At 45.5% G+C, this 16218-nt stretch overlaps 1 protein-coding gene across 3 annotated transcripts; it reads right to left on the bottom strand.

The window, feature by feature from the left end:
- Positions 1–2284: 2284 nt before the first annotated feature.
- Positions 2285–6835, bottom strand: RRAD (RRAD, Ras related glycolysis inhibitor and calcium channel regulator). 3 transcript variants are annotated; one of them, XM_030282370.4, is made up of 5 exons: positions 6679–6835; positions 5665–6002; positions 5465–5538; positions 4673–4877; positions 2285–3154 (listed from the first exon to the last, which is right to left on the bottom strand). In XM_030282370.4, exons 2-5 carry the CDS (start codon positions 5996–5998, stop codon positions 2877–2879), a joined length of 891 nt encoding a protein of 296 aa, XP_030138230.1. In that variant the 5' UTR covers positions 5999–6002; positions 6679–6835; the 3' UTR covers positions 2285–2876. The 3 variants fall into 3 exon arrangements, with proteins under 3 accessions (XP_030138230.1, XP_030138231.1, XP_072790401.1); XM_030282371.4 differs by having other exon boundaries at positions 5665–6031; positions 6679–6786; XM_072934300.1 differs by having other exon boundaries at positions 5665–6060; positions 6679–6782.
- Positions 6836–16218: the final 9383 nt, after the last annotated feature.

The following is a 16218-nucleotide window of genomic DNA, read 5'->3' as shown; positions in this document are numbered from 1 at the left end:
ATAACCTTTTGAAGAAATTTGATTTTTAGAGACATATCTTAGCCTGTTATTGGTTTTTATCTAGTGCTGCATATGTACTTCCAAAAAGTCTGGTTGGAAATTCCACTAAATTGCATCCAATAATTTTGTTTTTCTGGGCAAAATATCTTCCAGGAGCTTCAAAATCTCTGCAAAATAGTACTCATGATAATACTTCTACAGCATAGAATATGATCTTGGTCTAGGGCAGATTACTGTTAGGCCTGCAGTAACAACAAACCTTCCTCTTCTCAAAAGCCATGGCTGAATTATGCTAATACCTGTACAAACAAATTAATGAAAAAAAAATAGTACTATGAGGATTTCAATAAGTATTTTATTGTACAATATTAACTGAGAGAAAATGTTCTAGACTAGCCTATGTTTCTTTAGAGTGACTCACAGATAATTGTCTCACAGAGCCCTATATGACATACATCCAAAATACTAATTCTCTTCTACAGTTTAAATGAGCCACTAGGAATGTGCTAGAGCTCCTCAGAAATGCTTTAGGCTTAAGAATTGGCCTAAACTGACCTTTGAGTTCATGAACAGTAAAAAACATCTGATTTATATGTCAGTGTGCAAAAATCACAGCTGGTAACCACAGCCTTGAAGAGGTTTTGCAGCTGCAGTGATGCAACACATCATTGTCCCTTTGTGAAATGCCCAGTCCTACACTCTGGGTGTGCATCCCATTCCTGGATTTGTTATGGACGGGATTTCATCCCATAAATCAATCAGGCAGCTCAGTCCTTTCCTGGCCGCTGTGAAAGCAAAGGGCAAGCAGAAGACTGAGGCTTTGCCAACACAATGCAGCTTTGTCATTAACCTTGGCCCATAGGGATGTGCCAGATTTTGGGTACTCTGGCTGTAGAATTGTCAAGATTAGAGCAATTGCTTTGGTGCTGACATTAAAAGCTCCCAGAGATACCTGGTGCCATAATCTGACAGTGGTCAGACGTCCCAAAATGGATAATAATAGAAATATAATAGATAATTATAGATACGTAACAGAAAATAGCTTGCCAGGAAGCAAGGCTAGTGGGAAAATGAAGCCAAATCCAATTAAAGTGTCTGCTCAGGCAAATGTTAGCTTTGACTGCAGGACAGAATCTTTCACTTTAGACCACTCAGAACACAAAGGCAACACTTCTTTTCACAAGAAGTGCGACCTGTTAGCAGCAACACAAGCTAAACTGGGCATGTAACCAGCCAGGCTCGCCAGCAGCACAGCAGGAGCTGCTAATTTGCTAATTCTTGCATTCTCCATGGGAATTCCTGCACTGCTCCCTGAGGAGTGCCTGAGCACTGGGATAACTCCATGGAGAGTTGTTTGCCCCACCTCTGGAAGCCCAAGGCAAGCTGTGAGACCTGAGGAAGCCTCCCAGAGCTTTGGGAAAGCTCAGCCCTCTAAAGCCATGGACAAGCTGGGCTCCCAGGCAGCTGGAACAATCTCTAATGAACTGAACTCAGGCAGGGACAGTGGGAAGAGGCAGAGGAATGTGTGTTTTATGGGTTTTGAGAACAGAGTTTATGGATTATTTTTAAGAGAACGCATCCATGAAGAGGAATTTATAAATAAAATGCCATAAGTCCCAGTTCTTGTGCTGCAATGTGTTTGGTTTTAACTTCATTAATAGCAAATAGGGAAAAATCATGGAAAAACACCAGTTATAACACACTAAATTGCCACAAAAGCAGCACTGAAGGCCACTGTACACAACTGAATCCTACAACTCCTTCAAATACCCTTGCCAACCTGCTTTGGACATCTTGAAACCACTGGAAGCTATCTACAGGAGTGGGAGTAGATTGGACAATTATACTGCTGCCAAAAAGGACAAAAACAGCCTCCTGCATTTGCTTATTGGCTGTAACACAAGACCTTCAAGCCAGGAGAGGACTTCAAACATTCCAGGGCTCAACTGATCAATATAAACACAGCACATCAATCTCACTAAAGGCAGTACGTAAAGCCCTGCTCCTGCTAGAGCTGATGAGAACCAGGTTGAGGATGAACAATAATATGAAAGGTCAGGGGCTCCCTTCCCAAGAAGAGCTGTAGAAGTAGTGTTCATAAAAGCAGGGTTTACTTCTTAAAGAAACCCTCTGTTAAAGAAAAGGACAAAGGATTTTCCCAATTCATCTTGTTCCAGAACTCTATCACATGTGAAATCATCAGTCTGTGTATAACATTTTGTACAGTGGAAAAAAGAAAAATACTGTTCTCTTATTCTTTATCCACACTATGAGAAAAGCACAGTTTATTATAAGAGGAAATAATATTTTATTATAAAATCTGCATGTAAACAAGTAACCAATTAATTGAATAACAGTTAATGGAAGTGCAAATTAACTTAATAAAATCATATCCGTTCTGTATTTAAATATATATATAATTTGATTTCTCCCATTCTACTGTGGTTCTACTCCACCCTCCCCACATTTAAGTTTAAAAAGATTTATCATTGCTTGCTTTATACTAAAAAGAGTGTACGAGCCTGCGTACAAGTTTAAGTTTTGCTCTGCAAATGAGACAAGTCTATGGTGATAGTTATCCTTTCTTATCTTTGCATCTCTGGTATCCACAAGACAAGAAGATATAGAACATATGTACACAGTGGGCATGTCAAGCCTCATATTTCAAGTTAGTTCATTTACTTGCACACACTGAAACTTAAACCATTTATCAATGAAGCACTGTAGTGTAACTTCCAGACTTGCTTGAGCACCTTAAGGCATTAAGGAGAGTCTCAGTGGAAAAGCCATGGCTGTTTTCAGCACGAGGATCATCCACACGCTGCCGGGCAGCCAGGGGCTCGTTCATCCCGCGTGCCTGCCCTCGCTGAGAGCTCCTATAGCACCGACAGGTCATGGCAAGATTTGGATTTTGCTTTGAAAGCCATCTTCTTGTTGTTCTTGGCCACAATTCTGCCAAGGAACCGCTTGGCCTTCTTGCTGATGCTCTCCCTGCGCTTGGTGTTGGCCATCCTGCGGGCGTTGTCCTCCTTGCTGTCCTTGCGCAGGCGGATCTGCCGCACGATGCCCTCGAACAGGTCCTTCACGTTGTGGTGCAGCGCAGCTGAGGTCTCGATGAACTTGCAGTCGAACACCACGGCACAGGCCCGGCCCTCTGCACGGAAAGACAAAAAAGAAGGTCAGCAGAGATGTTTTCTCTTCACACACACTGTCAGAAAAGCAAAACGGGAATTGGCTCTAAGGAAGGGAAGTGCCTTCAATGCCATGAAAGAGCTTTGCAAAATAGGAAAACCCAAATTTGCTCTTCATGGTTTTGCCCCCTTACTCTCCTTGGCTTTGCTGTGCTGTGGTCAGAAATCTCATTTGATCAATGGAATTGATCACATGGCAGCAATAGTCCTTCAGGCAGACTGTGCCTGTGCTGTTTAAGAGCTAAAGCTGATGTAGGAGAGGCCCTTGGAAGCATGCTTGCAGTTTGATATGGAACAGTGTGAGCGTCCTGGTTTCACATTAAACTGACTTTGGGTAAATGCCCCCTACAGTGATGTACAGAAAAAAATGGGGTTTATTTGGAAGCTGTTGTGCAATTCTGCACCTCTGCCTTGCTGTAACAAGTGAGTTTTCCACACCAATAGAAGTAGAACTGATACAGGCCACAAGGTCAAGTCATTTAACGCATCAGTAGAGGTCACAAAGCTGTGCACCACTGAATCTGACCAGGGCTGAATTTGAAATAAAAGATGTTCAGTATTCTGGGCATAAGCACTTAACCCTGGAACATTGCTCCAGCACAAATTTCCACAGTCAGCTGTGGTAAATAATGGCAGAGTTGTAAACCTGAAGAAAGTACAGATGTCAGAACTAGGACATCAACCATACCCTGGCCCAGCCTGAAAGAGTAATCTTCTGTGAACTCCAGTCAATTGACTGGGAGCATGGCAAACCAGATAGGGAGAGATGATTCATCATCAAGGCACCAATGTTTCAGAGTATTCTTTCCAGTGGAAAACAAAAAAAAAACACCCCAAAGCAAAACAAAACCCAGCCAAAGAAAAAGCCTCACAAAATATTTCAATAAGCAGAATCGAGACTGTGGTGTTGGCAGTGGTTCCTGTGCTCTAAGTACCCAAATGCCAGCTGGAGCTGGATGAGAGGATTCTCTCACAGCTGAAGAACACAAAAAGTCTTTTGAGTTGTTTGAGCCTGGTCCCACCAGCTCAGCTGAAACGTGATGGAGTCACCTCCGGCAGAAAGGGCTGCACAGGCTGTGTGGGATCCCTTGTCCTGAGGCTGCCTGGCTCTGTGACATGGCACTGTGTCTCCTAAAGAGCACAGCTCGGACTGTCACAGCCCAGGCCTGGCAGGTGCTGCTGCACACATACCCTACAATTAAATCCTGCCTTTAGTGGTCCTGTGCTGAAGGTGCAGCTTGGATGGATTTTTCTCTCCCACTGCAGCTCAGAGCTCTGCAGCCACACATCTTGCCCCACACCCATCTCCAGGGTTTGCTGTTGTACCAAGCCCTTCAGCAACAGCCAGCTGCCTCCATTTCCCCAGCAACCCTCAAATCTCACATTTTTCTACATCAAACCAGACCATTCCTATTGGCCATGATCCTGCATAGCCTTTGCTACTACTTTAGACAGCACTTGTAAAATTCAGTGTCTCTTACCATCAACTGAGACCTCCCGGGACCTGACCAGGTCACTTTTATTTCCCACAAGGATAATAGGAATATCCTCTGTCTGCCTTGCTCTTCTCAGCTGGATTCTTAGCTCAGAAGCCTTTTCAAAACTAACTTTGTCCGTCACTGAGTAGACAATAATATAGGCATCTCCCATTTTCATGCAGTGGTTCTGGAGCCATTGGCTGTCATCCTGAAACAACAGACAAGAAATGGATTTATTGTGCTGAAAAATCTATTCAACACTGAGTGATGATTTATTACTCTAAGTGCCTTAAAGATTATATTCTTAGCTTTATTATAAAAAAAAAAAAAGTAATAATAATAATTTAATTTTATGTTCTAATAAGAATAATTTAACTTTGTGCTTTTAACTTTATTGTAAGTAAAAGTAAGCCAATCTTCTAAAAATTTCAAATATTTTGTTATTTAAAATACAAAACAAAAGAAATTTCTCTTGTTTCCAGAAGTAATATCAGATCTGCACTGATCAGATTGACAACCTCTAATTTTACAGCAATTCCATGGGCTGCTCATGTAAGATACCGATTATTCAAACCCTTAAGAGAGTCTCACTCAGCTCTATTCAGGGTTTTAGACTGCCTACTTAGCTACAAGAAAATAATTGCAGAGAGAACAAAAGGCAGTATGAATTCTAACTTTTAATGTCACTTATCTGATTGAGCAAATAGGCATAGTTGTTCCATTTCTACTATTTTTTCTTAAGAGTACTACAGACCAAGCCATAAAGTAAAAGCATGAGGAAAGAGCTTTAAGTACCTGCTCCCATATATCAAACACCACGAGAGATGCTTCTTCTCCATCAACTATAATTGATCTGTCGTATGTATTTCCTATGGAGAATCAAAAAAAAAAAAAAAAAGTTCAGCAAAAGAAATTCTCCTCCTCCATCCCTGCCGGTCGCAGGGGATGCTCCGAGCCGGGTGTCCCCGGCACCTCCGAGCTCGCTGTGCCCTCACCGGCCTCCTCCGCGTCCGCGCAGTCCTCCACGCCGCCGAAGATGCGCGCCAGGCTGGTCTTGCCGACGCCGTGCTCGCCCAGCAGGATCACCTTGTAGAGGCTGCTGTCCGAGTCGCTGCCCGAGGAGATGACGGAGTCGGAGGAGTCGGAGGCCCAGCTCTGGCGGTGCTCGCCGCCGGGGCTGTACGAGGTGCAGCGCACCAAGCCCGACAGCTCTTCGGGCGGCGGCGGCCGCAGGTCGCGCTCGTCCACGGGCATGCTGCGGCGGTGCAGGTGCTGCTGCGCCGCGAACGGCGTGCTGCCGCGCCGCTTGTCCCCGCGGTTCAGAGTCATCGGGCTGCGGGCAGGCACGGCTGTCAGCCCGGGCTGCGGGCAGGCACGGCTGTCAGCCCGGGCTGCGGGCAGGGCACGGCTGTCAGCCCGGGCTGCGGCACAGCGGGGCCGGCAGCGCCCCTGGCCCGCACAGCCCCGGCTCCTGCCCCGCACAGCTCCTGTCCCTCACAGCTCCTGTCCCGCACAGCCCCTGTCCCTCACAGCTCCTGTCCCGCACAGCCCCTGTCCCTCACAGCCTCTGCCCCGCACAGCCCCTGTCCCTCACAGCCTCTGCCCCGCACAGCCCCGGTCCCGCACAGCCTCGGTCCCTCACAGCCCCTGTCCCTCACAGCCCCGGTCCCTCACAGCCACTGTCCCGCACAGCTCCGGCCCCGCACAGCTCCTGCCCCGCACAGCCCCTGTCCCTCACAGCCCCTGTCCCGCACAGCCCCTGTCCCGCACAGCTCCTGTCCCTCACAGCCCCTGCCCCTCACAGCCCCGGTCTCTCACAGCCCCTGTCCCGCACAGCTCCTGTCCCTCACAGCCCCTGTCCCTCACAGCCCCGGCCCCGCACAGCTCCTGTCCCTCACAGCCCCTGTCCCGCACAGCCCCTGTCCCTCACACCCCCTGTCCTCACAGCCCCGGTCCCTGTCCCTCACAGCTCCTGTCCCGCACAGCCCCTGCCCCGCAGCCACGCTTACCTCGGGGCGCTGCGCGGAGCGAGGGCGCGCTGAGGGATCAGTGAGGGATTCCCGGTGGCCGCCGCGGGAGCTCCCCGAGCTCTGCTGCCGCCACCGCGCCCGCGCCGCTCTTTATGTCCCGGCGGAGGCGCGGGGCCCTCCCCGCCGTGACGCTCGGCGGGCGCTCCGCCAGCGCATCCCCGGCAGCGCCGCCGCCCCCGCGGGCTCCGCCGCTCTGCGCGGGGGCGGCGGCGGCGCGGGGAGCCCGGGAGGAGGCGGGAGCCCCCCGGGGGTGGGGAGAGGCACGATCTGCTCCGCTCCGCTGTCAGAGCGGGGGTCCCGCCCGTCGGTGCGGCTCGGCCGGCAGCGAGCGCGGGGGGAGGCGAGCGCCGGCCCCGGAGCGCGGCTGTGCAAACCGTGGGGCTGCCCCACCGCCCGGCCCTGCCCTGCCCTGCCCCACCGCCCGGCCCTGCCCTGCCCTGCCCTGCCCTGCCCCACCGCCCGGCCCGGCCCTGCCCTGCCCCACCGCCCGGCCCTGCCCTGCCCTGCCCCACCGCCCGGCCCTGCCCTGCCCTGCCCTGCCCTGCCCCACCGCCCGGCCCTGCCCTGCCTTGCCCCACAGCCCTGCCCTGCCCTGCCCTGCCACACCGCCCGGCGCTGCCCTCCCGCTGCCTCCCGTGCAATGCCCGCAGCATTCGCTGTGTGTGTCCCTTGTTCCCAGCCCGTGCGAGAGCACACGGAGTGCACAGGGAGCTCCCCTGGGCTCTGTCACGGGCGGGAGCTGGGGGTGCTCCCGGCGTGTACAGCGGCCTCAGGGGAACATCCGCGCTCTGCATCCCCGGGCCGGCTTTCCCCGGCGCTCGGGAGCCGCGCCCGTGCGGGGCTCACACGCACACACGCGACACAAAGGTCAAATTCTCCTCTCGCTTTCACCTGAGCAGCAAAGCGAGACAGTGAAAGTCTTATCTCATGAGTGGCACAGTCATGCGCATGTGATCGGGTGAAGAAAGGACTCAGCAGATAACTATACTCGTCTCCCGCATGGCTCACCCAGCGCCCTGTATACAGTTTGTGGTTCACCTAGCAACCGAAACATGTCAGACATTGTGCGGCCAAAATAGCCCCGGCCTCTGCTCCCGAAAGATTACAGCCCCAGCGGAGCGGGAAAATCCCGGTGACTCTGGACAGCGACGGCTGCCATCAAATCCGTGCCACTTCTAGGGTTTCCAAATCAGCGGCAGAAACAAGGTTAAAGAAGGCAAGAGGGAGGGAGGTGATGGAAACGAAGTTAAAGATGTAGGGGAAAAAAGTAAGGGAAAGAAAACTTTGTGGGATTGGGCTAAGTGGGTGAATATCCTGTTATTTTCAGGAGCCAATTATAATTCTCCAGTCTACACTTTTGGGGTGGTTTTGGCCGCTTCACGATGATAAACTGCAGTTGGGAGTGTTAATGTGTAGTTAAAGATCATCAAGTGCTTGCAGCAAGTTGTCCCTGCCTGTCTCACAAAACAGCAACCAAAATAGCCTTGTCAGTTCAAATACACAGAGTTTGGTGGCAAAACGTGCATGCTTCAGCTAGCTGAACTGGGTCAGAAACCTCTGGCTAGCGTTTGGAACCACATGTTAAATAAATTATGGATAGCATTGGAACTACCCTGCGTTTACTTTGGTTGGATAAACTGGAATCTGCCAAGTGGCCTTGATCATTCTAAATTTCTAGACAATTAATTATGTAAATATACTTCTAGATATGGCTGGTCTTCACCTGACTTCCTTAAAACTTGGGGGTTTTCTGCCTAAAATTGTCACCTGAAACTATTCTCAGGGAGTTTTTATGTCTTTTGCTCCAGACTTTGTTGCATACCTTTACTGTATCAGGGTCACACTTTAGAAGTTGACATAGGACGTGGGGGTATTTTTAATTATTTTCAGTGTGAAAAAAAGAGAAATCTGAGAAGCAACAGAACCAAAGAGACAGTGCCATTTCTGTGCCACATAGAGCATTATTGGATTGGAAACACACTAAAAATGGGGACTTCATTGACACAACTTAAAGAAGTTGCATTTTATTCCAAGCCTTTTGCTGATGAGAATTATGGGTATTTTCATTATGTAAATGTGAGATAGACCACTTGCAGGAAAACTATCAGGAAAGGTAGATGTGAAAGTGATGAATAAAAACTTTGAGAAAACTTTCAGCAAGAAAAGGGACTGAAAAGAAAATTATACCCTGTAGAAATCATACAGAAAATTCAGGATTCCATGGCAAACACTGGAATATTTTACCAGCACCTGGGTACAAGTAATGAATTAACTTGGGCTATAGAATACCACCATGGTCACAGGATCCTGGCCAGGATCTGGCGCCGGGTTCTTGGAGTGTCCTTTACTGGAAAGTGAGATGGCTTTGGACTGTGCTGGTTCCTGGAGGGATGAACAGCACGGTGCCAAGGCTGTTCCTGCTCCCCTCTGCCTGGGGGATCACAGGGATCACCAGCTGGGTCACCTCCTTTGATCTTAATAGGGCCAGAGACTCTGTGAAGCTGGAAGGAATTATCTGATAATTCAGGTTAATCACTTGAGAAACAACATGTCTCTCCACATAGCATGTAGTTCAGTTTGCTGGTAATTATTGCTGTATTTTTCCTATTTGCTGGTAATTATTGTAATTACTGTATTTTCATGTACACATTACTGTGGCACTGATTTCAGTGGGATGCATATGAGTTCACAGGCTTCAAATGGTGATCTTCCAGTTTCTTTGAAGGACTTTAAGATCACCTCCTCACCTGCCCTCCATTTCCACTTTTGCGCCACCCTGCTTCTAACAGATGCATGAACTAGAACTTATTTCTATTTAAAAATATTTCCATGGCTTGTTTTTTTCTACCCTTAATTTCTATTGTTCTAGCTTCTACTTTTCTCTAAAAAGGATATTACAATTTTTTTCTTTTCATCTTTGCATTATTTTAATTTTCCTCATTTCATAGACTTTCCACTCAAGGTGCCTTTTTCTGTATTTCACTGTTGTAGTATACCCAGTTTCTTTTTTTCTGTTATCTCTTTCCTGTTCTATTCTTTCTCTGTTTTTTTTCCCTCTCACTGTTCCTGAAGCTTTTGAGAAGTGCCAGTGTTCATTTCTAGTGCACTCTCTCGGCCTGAGTACATTTCATCACCTGGAAAATGTAAAACATGCAGTTTGATCCTGTTTTTCCAGTTATGTCTTCCTGGGGTAACAAAACCAAAGGAGTTCCTTTATTCTGTATTAGCTGAAGGGGGCATTTCATGCTCTTAATGACAAGCACAGCTTTGCAGGGGGTGTACTGATAAACTAAGTTAAACTAAACAAAACTAAACCAAACATGTAAAACCTAACACCTAACGCCCTCCCCTTTGAATTTTCAGGTTAAAAAAGAAAAATTTGGAGGTTGAATGAACTTTATGTGATTCTTCCTCATCAGTGTTTGTTCAAGGTCAAATGCTGTATTATAAAGAGCATTTATATTTTTTACACCAAATTAATATGATTACTGAATTCCAGTTTTTGGGGTTGCTGCTGTCTTACATCTGAATTGTTTCACAACTGATTAGGAATAATAGGAATATTTTGAACAGTCTGAAGGTTGGATTAGCAGCAGTGAGGTTTGGGGGTCAGCATTGTTCTCAGTGTGGCTCTACACTGAAGTTGTGGGTTTCTCTCCTCCTTACTTTTCAACTCATCTGCACTGCTCAAGTCTAATTAATCAGCTATTATGTGGGTGAAGTTATTTCTATGCAAATGGCAGAGATACCCACAAGTGTCTGTTCTTGCCAAATTACATGAAGCATTACTCCTGCAGAAGCCTGATCCTGGCTACCTGCCAAATACCTGGACTGAGAAAGAAATAGCAGCATTTATTATTATTTTTATTACAGAACTGACACACAGGCCACTGGGAGAAGAGACAGAGGCAGCAGCATGAAATATGTTGGGTTTTAACCTAAGCAAGAGAGATAGAGGTACAAGGAAATGAAAAACCTTTTTTTCCTTATCCTACAAAAAGTAGGATACAGTGCAAATATGGTATCAAGTTTTCCTCACCATCACCCTTCAAATCACAGATTAGTGTGAGCTGAACAGACCTGGGCTAACTGGTTCTGTTTATATCAGACCTTTTCACGTGAGGCTTATTTATATTCCATTGTCTTGCAGTTAATGTATGGGGTAAAAGCAAGGGACTGTTTGAGCTGTACAATAACCAGCAGAGGTGGAGCTTTCAGCCCTGCACAAACTGCTCTGTGGGAAGGTGACAAATGTCACATCCACGCTGACCCTGCCTCGGGATGCTGCCAAGGGAAGGCAGCACAGCCCTTCGGCCAGGGGCCAAGCTTTCCCTCATAATTACCCTTGGATTTAATGGCAGGTAATATTTTTGATTGAGTAGTGGTAGCCATGAATTGGGGCTGAAATAATAATTTCAGAAATATGAGCTTTGGAGTCAATAGAAATCGATACAGCTTAGAAAGCTCACACAGAGTGCCAAGGGGGAAATGCAAGCAGAAGCCCAACTAAATCCATTGCTATAGCTACAAAACTAATAAGCCTTTCATGGTTCCTGTGCTTCCTCTCAGCTCCAGACCAGAAATTCTAAAGATCACTGAGAAAGAATGCAGAACTGTTTGCATTTTCAGGTAGAGAATGATAAAATAGGCACGTTTTAAGTCCACAGCTCATAATGTAAGGCAAAGGCCTGCCTTTCTTAAACTCTTCCAAATGAGTGCAAAAAAAACTTGGGACAAGAGTAACTGGAAATGTGGTTCATCTTTCAGCTGCTCTGAAATTCTCACTGCTTTGAGTAAGCCACAAAATTTCCAGTACTGGATAAGCTGGTGACCAGCGGGACCAGGTGAATCACAGCCCTGGAAAAAAGGAGTTGCACAAGGGCAGCTCCAATTTCACTGTGCCCATGGAGTTTCTCCTCTTCCTTTCCACATTCTGTTAGTAAACTGCTAACATAGGCTGGGGTATATCTGGGGAAAGCATTCTGTCTTAGTTTAACTTCAGACTCCCAGTTATTTCAGTTTTCAGGTGTGGGTTTCCTTCTCACGGGGCAGCAGCAGCTCCTGCAGAGCTTGGGACCCCCCCATGGCCCACAGCACGTACTGGATGTGGTCAGCTGCTTGCCCCTATTGCATTTCAAGCTCAGAGTAAAAGCAGAACATGACCTAAGACATTTCCATAATTGTTTTCTTCAATCACCCCTAATTCCTCTTTTTCAGAATTAAACCTGTCATAGCCAATGTGTGTGACATACATCATCCCTCCGTGACTGGAATGCTAAATATCCCCTTACAATTCCTGCATGATGTATTCTCCTTGGTGGGGATTTCAGAACCCCTTCGTGAGAAATACCTGGAATTCAGAGACCATGAAAATGATTCTGAATTTACAGACAGTTGGTTGAGGGAGTGGGCAAAGTGGCTGTCTGTCCTACTGAGAATTACGTAGTGCTAAGGAAGCAAACTGAGAAAGGAAGATTTACTGTTGGCCAGCAATAGCTCCTGGCAAGAGGAATGAGTCTATTTACAATAACAAATTACAGGAGCCATCTGGGTCAGACTCAACTTACAGCCAGTTTCCAGCAGCTGTCTGTAGGAGATATCTAAAGAAGAATGGACAATAAGAACACGATAAACCCAATTAAAACTCCGCACACACACACAGCCACCAAAGGCTCTTGATGTAGGATTTTCCTGCGTTTTTTTTCTAATTGTTTTTTAACACACATAGATTTTCAAATTCAAATAAGATTTCAAATAATATTTTCCCTCGTGTCTCCTTTACACATGTTGTGGTTTTTTAGCTTTCTGCAGCAGTTTTCTCTTGTGGCTTAGGAACCTGGAGTTCCTCACTCCATGTATAAACATGAATCCCTCCTTGCCCTTCTCTATCTTAACTAATGCATCTTTTTAGACATTAGGGGACAGAAAGTATAGATTAGAAACATGGATTATTCAAATTGTATGTTCCTGAGGACTTTCACTGTAGATAATGAGGCTTTCTGCTTTCTTTGTTAATCCCAAGAATTCTTAGCATCTGTCTACACTGTCAGTTGAGCACTAATATTTTTGCAGACCTACTTTGATTTTATTGAGGAGCTAAGCATTTAATAGGTAGAAAACAGCCTAAAGTCACCCTTGCTAACCCACAGAACACATTTGTCCATACACCTGCAGGACAGAGTCTTCAAAAGTTGCCTGTTAGCAGCTCTGAAAATCTGGATAGAGTTGTCATAATGTGGATATTTCCATGAAAATGACAGGTGGAGAAGGAAAAGTCTCCCTGGACTGAAAGCCCATAAGAGGAGCAGCCCTGTGATCCTCAAACACCCAAGAGGCTTCCAGCAATCAGAGGCACAAGGATGCACTGCTGAGAAAGGACACAGGACAGAAACACAACTTAGAGTGTTTATGGCAATATCGAGTGAAACTTCAGCTGTGCTGCCCTCTTCTGTGTGCCAGGTAAGAAAAACAGGGCAGGGAATATTTAATGTATCTTTTTTACACAGGTGCCTTCAGTTCTGTGACCAAATGTGCATTTGCAAGGCTGAGAATCACTGTATGGTACGTGAGCTGTGGTGGGGACCTGTGGGGGCAGAATCAAGCAGAGCTGCCCATCTGCTTTGGGGGACAAAGCTTGCTCTTGTCTCCTTTGAGGGGAAAACCCATTTTCTTTACATTTCAAGAAATGAAACCCTGAAGTAGGGACAAAAACTTACAGTCACAGGAGAGATTTAGGAATTTGAATTGGAAAAGCTTTGTACTTCTTTATAAGCCAGCGCAGAATTTATGATGTCTTTTCCTGTGGTGGGTGGAATCACCCATGTAGAGTGTGTGGGAATTTGGATGTGAGAGATATTATCATCTCTTCCAGGAAAAACTCAGAATTTGTCCAGTTGGAATCTGCTGAGTTTGGCAAATTCCATATTTGCATCCTAGCAGCAAAAGGAACCTCTACTTCTTTTGAATGTCACATTTCCTGCTTTGCCTCTGCTGATGTACAAGACATTCTGGTAAAAACCTTCAAAATTCTAATTCTAGAGTTATACTAGGATTAAAAGAATTCTCTTTTAAATTTTTTTTCCATTTTAAATTGTCGAATTTCTTTCTGATTCTATTCTTGAGAAATTATGTAATTATTATAATCAAAATATGCTTCATTATCCACCACTCTCTCTCAAAAAAATATTAAATGGTCAGTGTTTAGGCTCATGATTAAATACAGAGAGCAAGCACAAGCCTAGACTGAGGTAAAAGAATGGTATGAACTCTGTTTCTTATATAAAGGGGCTTATAGGCAGTAGACTTGAAAAATGTTATCTTGTGAAAGCAAATGCAGATCTTAATTTGAAAGCCAGCCCTAACTAGATAAATCTGAATCAAATCTCCAGTGCTAGAAGTCTGTCAGTCCTAGAAACAAAACTGCAGAATCATGATGTGTATCAACGACATCCTACACCCAAACCAGTCCCAATGAAGCAGGTAAGAAATAACTTTATTTCCCTGTTCATCTTCCCAGAGGCAAACCCCCACATTTAGGGAATAGCAGCATCCTGGAGTGCTCAGTGAGGCTTTCAGCTCACCTCAGCTCAGCTCAGCTCACTCGGGCCTCCTGAGCTGCCAGTCACACTGGGAAAGTGGCAGGGATTGATTGCTCAGCTCCCAATCCCTGCACATCTCATGCACGAAGATTTTCCAGCCAGAGGTTTTTTTGACAGGCACATTACAATGTAAACCTTTGGGCTTTAGGCTCTTAATTTCCCAAATCATCAAAGCTGCTTATATTCAAGGAAAGATTCAGATCATCCCATTCTCTGTTGCTAACGAAATTCATCACATTGGTTGCTTTTCATGGCATTTTTCCATGTCACAGTTTTGGAAATGAGATCAGAATCAGGTCTCAACATTCTTTTCCCTCCTCTGCATTTACTCACAGCAGTAATTAACATGAACCAGGCAAAGGTTTCCTTGGCATCAGACTCTCATGTTAAAAACATCAAGTGTGTGTCAGTCAGTCTCTGCCTGCTCATGTACCCCAGCTGTGGGGTGAAATGGTCTTTATTCAACAATTATTGTCATAAAAGAATATGACATACACAGTAAATTGCTTTACTGCAAAGCCTTTCTTTCACACTCAGCCCTTCCTTTCATAGCTTTACAAGGGTTATAAATTTGCATCACTCCTCTGTTCAGGCACACCAGCTCCACCAGAATCATTCAGATGAATCTACAGCCTTCTAGGGTAACAGCAGCACATAGCTAGGCAACAAAAAAGAATATAGTATTTTTCAGGAAGGAGGATTTTTCTGTATGATCTCATACAGATGCAGTGCTTTTTTTGCCATATAAGAAGAAAATGGTTCATTGGAGAAATGAGTCTGTCATCGTGGCACCATCAAGTCATGTTGATGTATACTCTTCCCTTGATTAGCTGTGATAGAAAATGACAATGCAATCTATACAGTTTCTGTTTATTTCTCCATATCTATTACATATTTGTGAGGTTTTTCTACAAAGACTAAAGCCACAAACGATTTTATGGTGGATTTCATTAACCATCACCCAGATTAAAATGGAATGCCTCAATAATTACCAAGTCAACTGAAATAAATTGTGTCTCAGTTCAGCTGAAACTATGTCAGCTTTAAAAACAAACAAACAAAACAAAACAAAAAAAAAACCAAAAAAAAAAAGAGTGAGAGGTTTTATGAATGTGTTATAAATGAAAATTTGTCCAGCCAAATTAATATGAAAAATAAAATATTTATTTTACAATCAAATTTTATCTAGCCAGCCAGAAGGAAAGAACAGAGCCGAGCCCGGGGTCGGCCCTGGGTGTGCAACAAGGAGTCAGCCTCAGCAGAGGTTTTCCTCCATGCCCACACACCTCCATCCTGGCACAAGGGGTTTTTATAGGGAAAATTCCGCCTGAGGCCAAGATTTCAGCAATCAGTCTTTTCTTCTATTCAGAGTCCATATGTTAATAAGATTTTCCTTTTTGGTGATGAGGGAGAACAAATCACTGTCTGGAGTTTGTTGAATCTTTTGATGAAATTTACGGGAACGCCATATTCACCTGTATCTGCCTCAGGATTTCCATGAGATCCATCTCGGGTCGTTCACAGGAACGATCAGCACCTGGGGTTTCTGTATCTCCCCAGCCATGGCCCATCTCCTGGCGAGCTGTACCTTCTTACTTGTAAATCAGTTTCCAATATACACCCGGTCTCACCTGCGCCTGTGAGGGGGGGGAATCTTAATACAAACATGTATACTCTAACAAATATTCAATATCACATATATCATATTAGAAATGGCGCAAATTATATCTACTACACATAACAAATGGAAAAGACATCCTGTTGTAAGAACAGTCCATCACTATATGTAGGGAAAGAGCCGCTGTGGATGGTATACACTGATTTTTTGCTCGTGAAGGGATTTGGTCAAGTGCAAGTGGAAAAACCGATATGACGCAGCAGGATCGTGCCTTGGCTCCGGGGTGAGGGGGATGAGCCCGGC

Source organism: Taeniopygia guttata, chromosome 11, assembly GCF_048771995.1.
Source record: "Taeniopygia guttata chromosome 11, bTaeGut7.mat, whole genome shotgun sequence".
Lineage (NCBI taxonomy): Eukaryota > Metazoa > Chordata > Aves > Passeriformes > Estrildidae > Taeniopygia > Taeniopygia guttata.
The sequence above is the reverse complement of the archived record's forward strand: the minus strand, read 5'-3'. Positions and strand labels throughout refer to the sequence as shown.

Bases quoted from the DNA above. Each gene is read 5' to 3' on its own strand.
- RRAD (XM_030282370.4), bottom strand. From the start codon at position 5,998: ATGACTCTGAACCGCGGGGACAAGCGGCGCGGCAGCACGCCGTTCGCG. The intron at 5,539-5,664 runs GTGAGGGCACAG...GATTCTCCATAG, and splicing joins CGCGGACGCGGAGGAGGCCG to GAAATACATACGACAGATCA. The intron at 3,155-4,672 runs GTAAGAGACACT...CTTTCCGTGCAG, and splicing joins CCGGGAGGTCTCAGTTGATG to AGGGCCGGGCCTGTGCCGTG.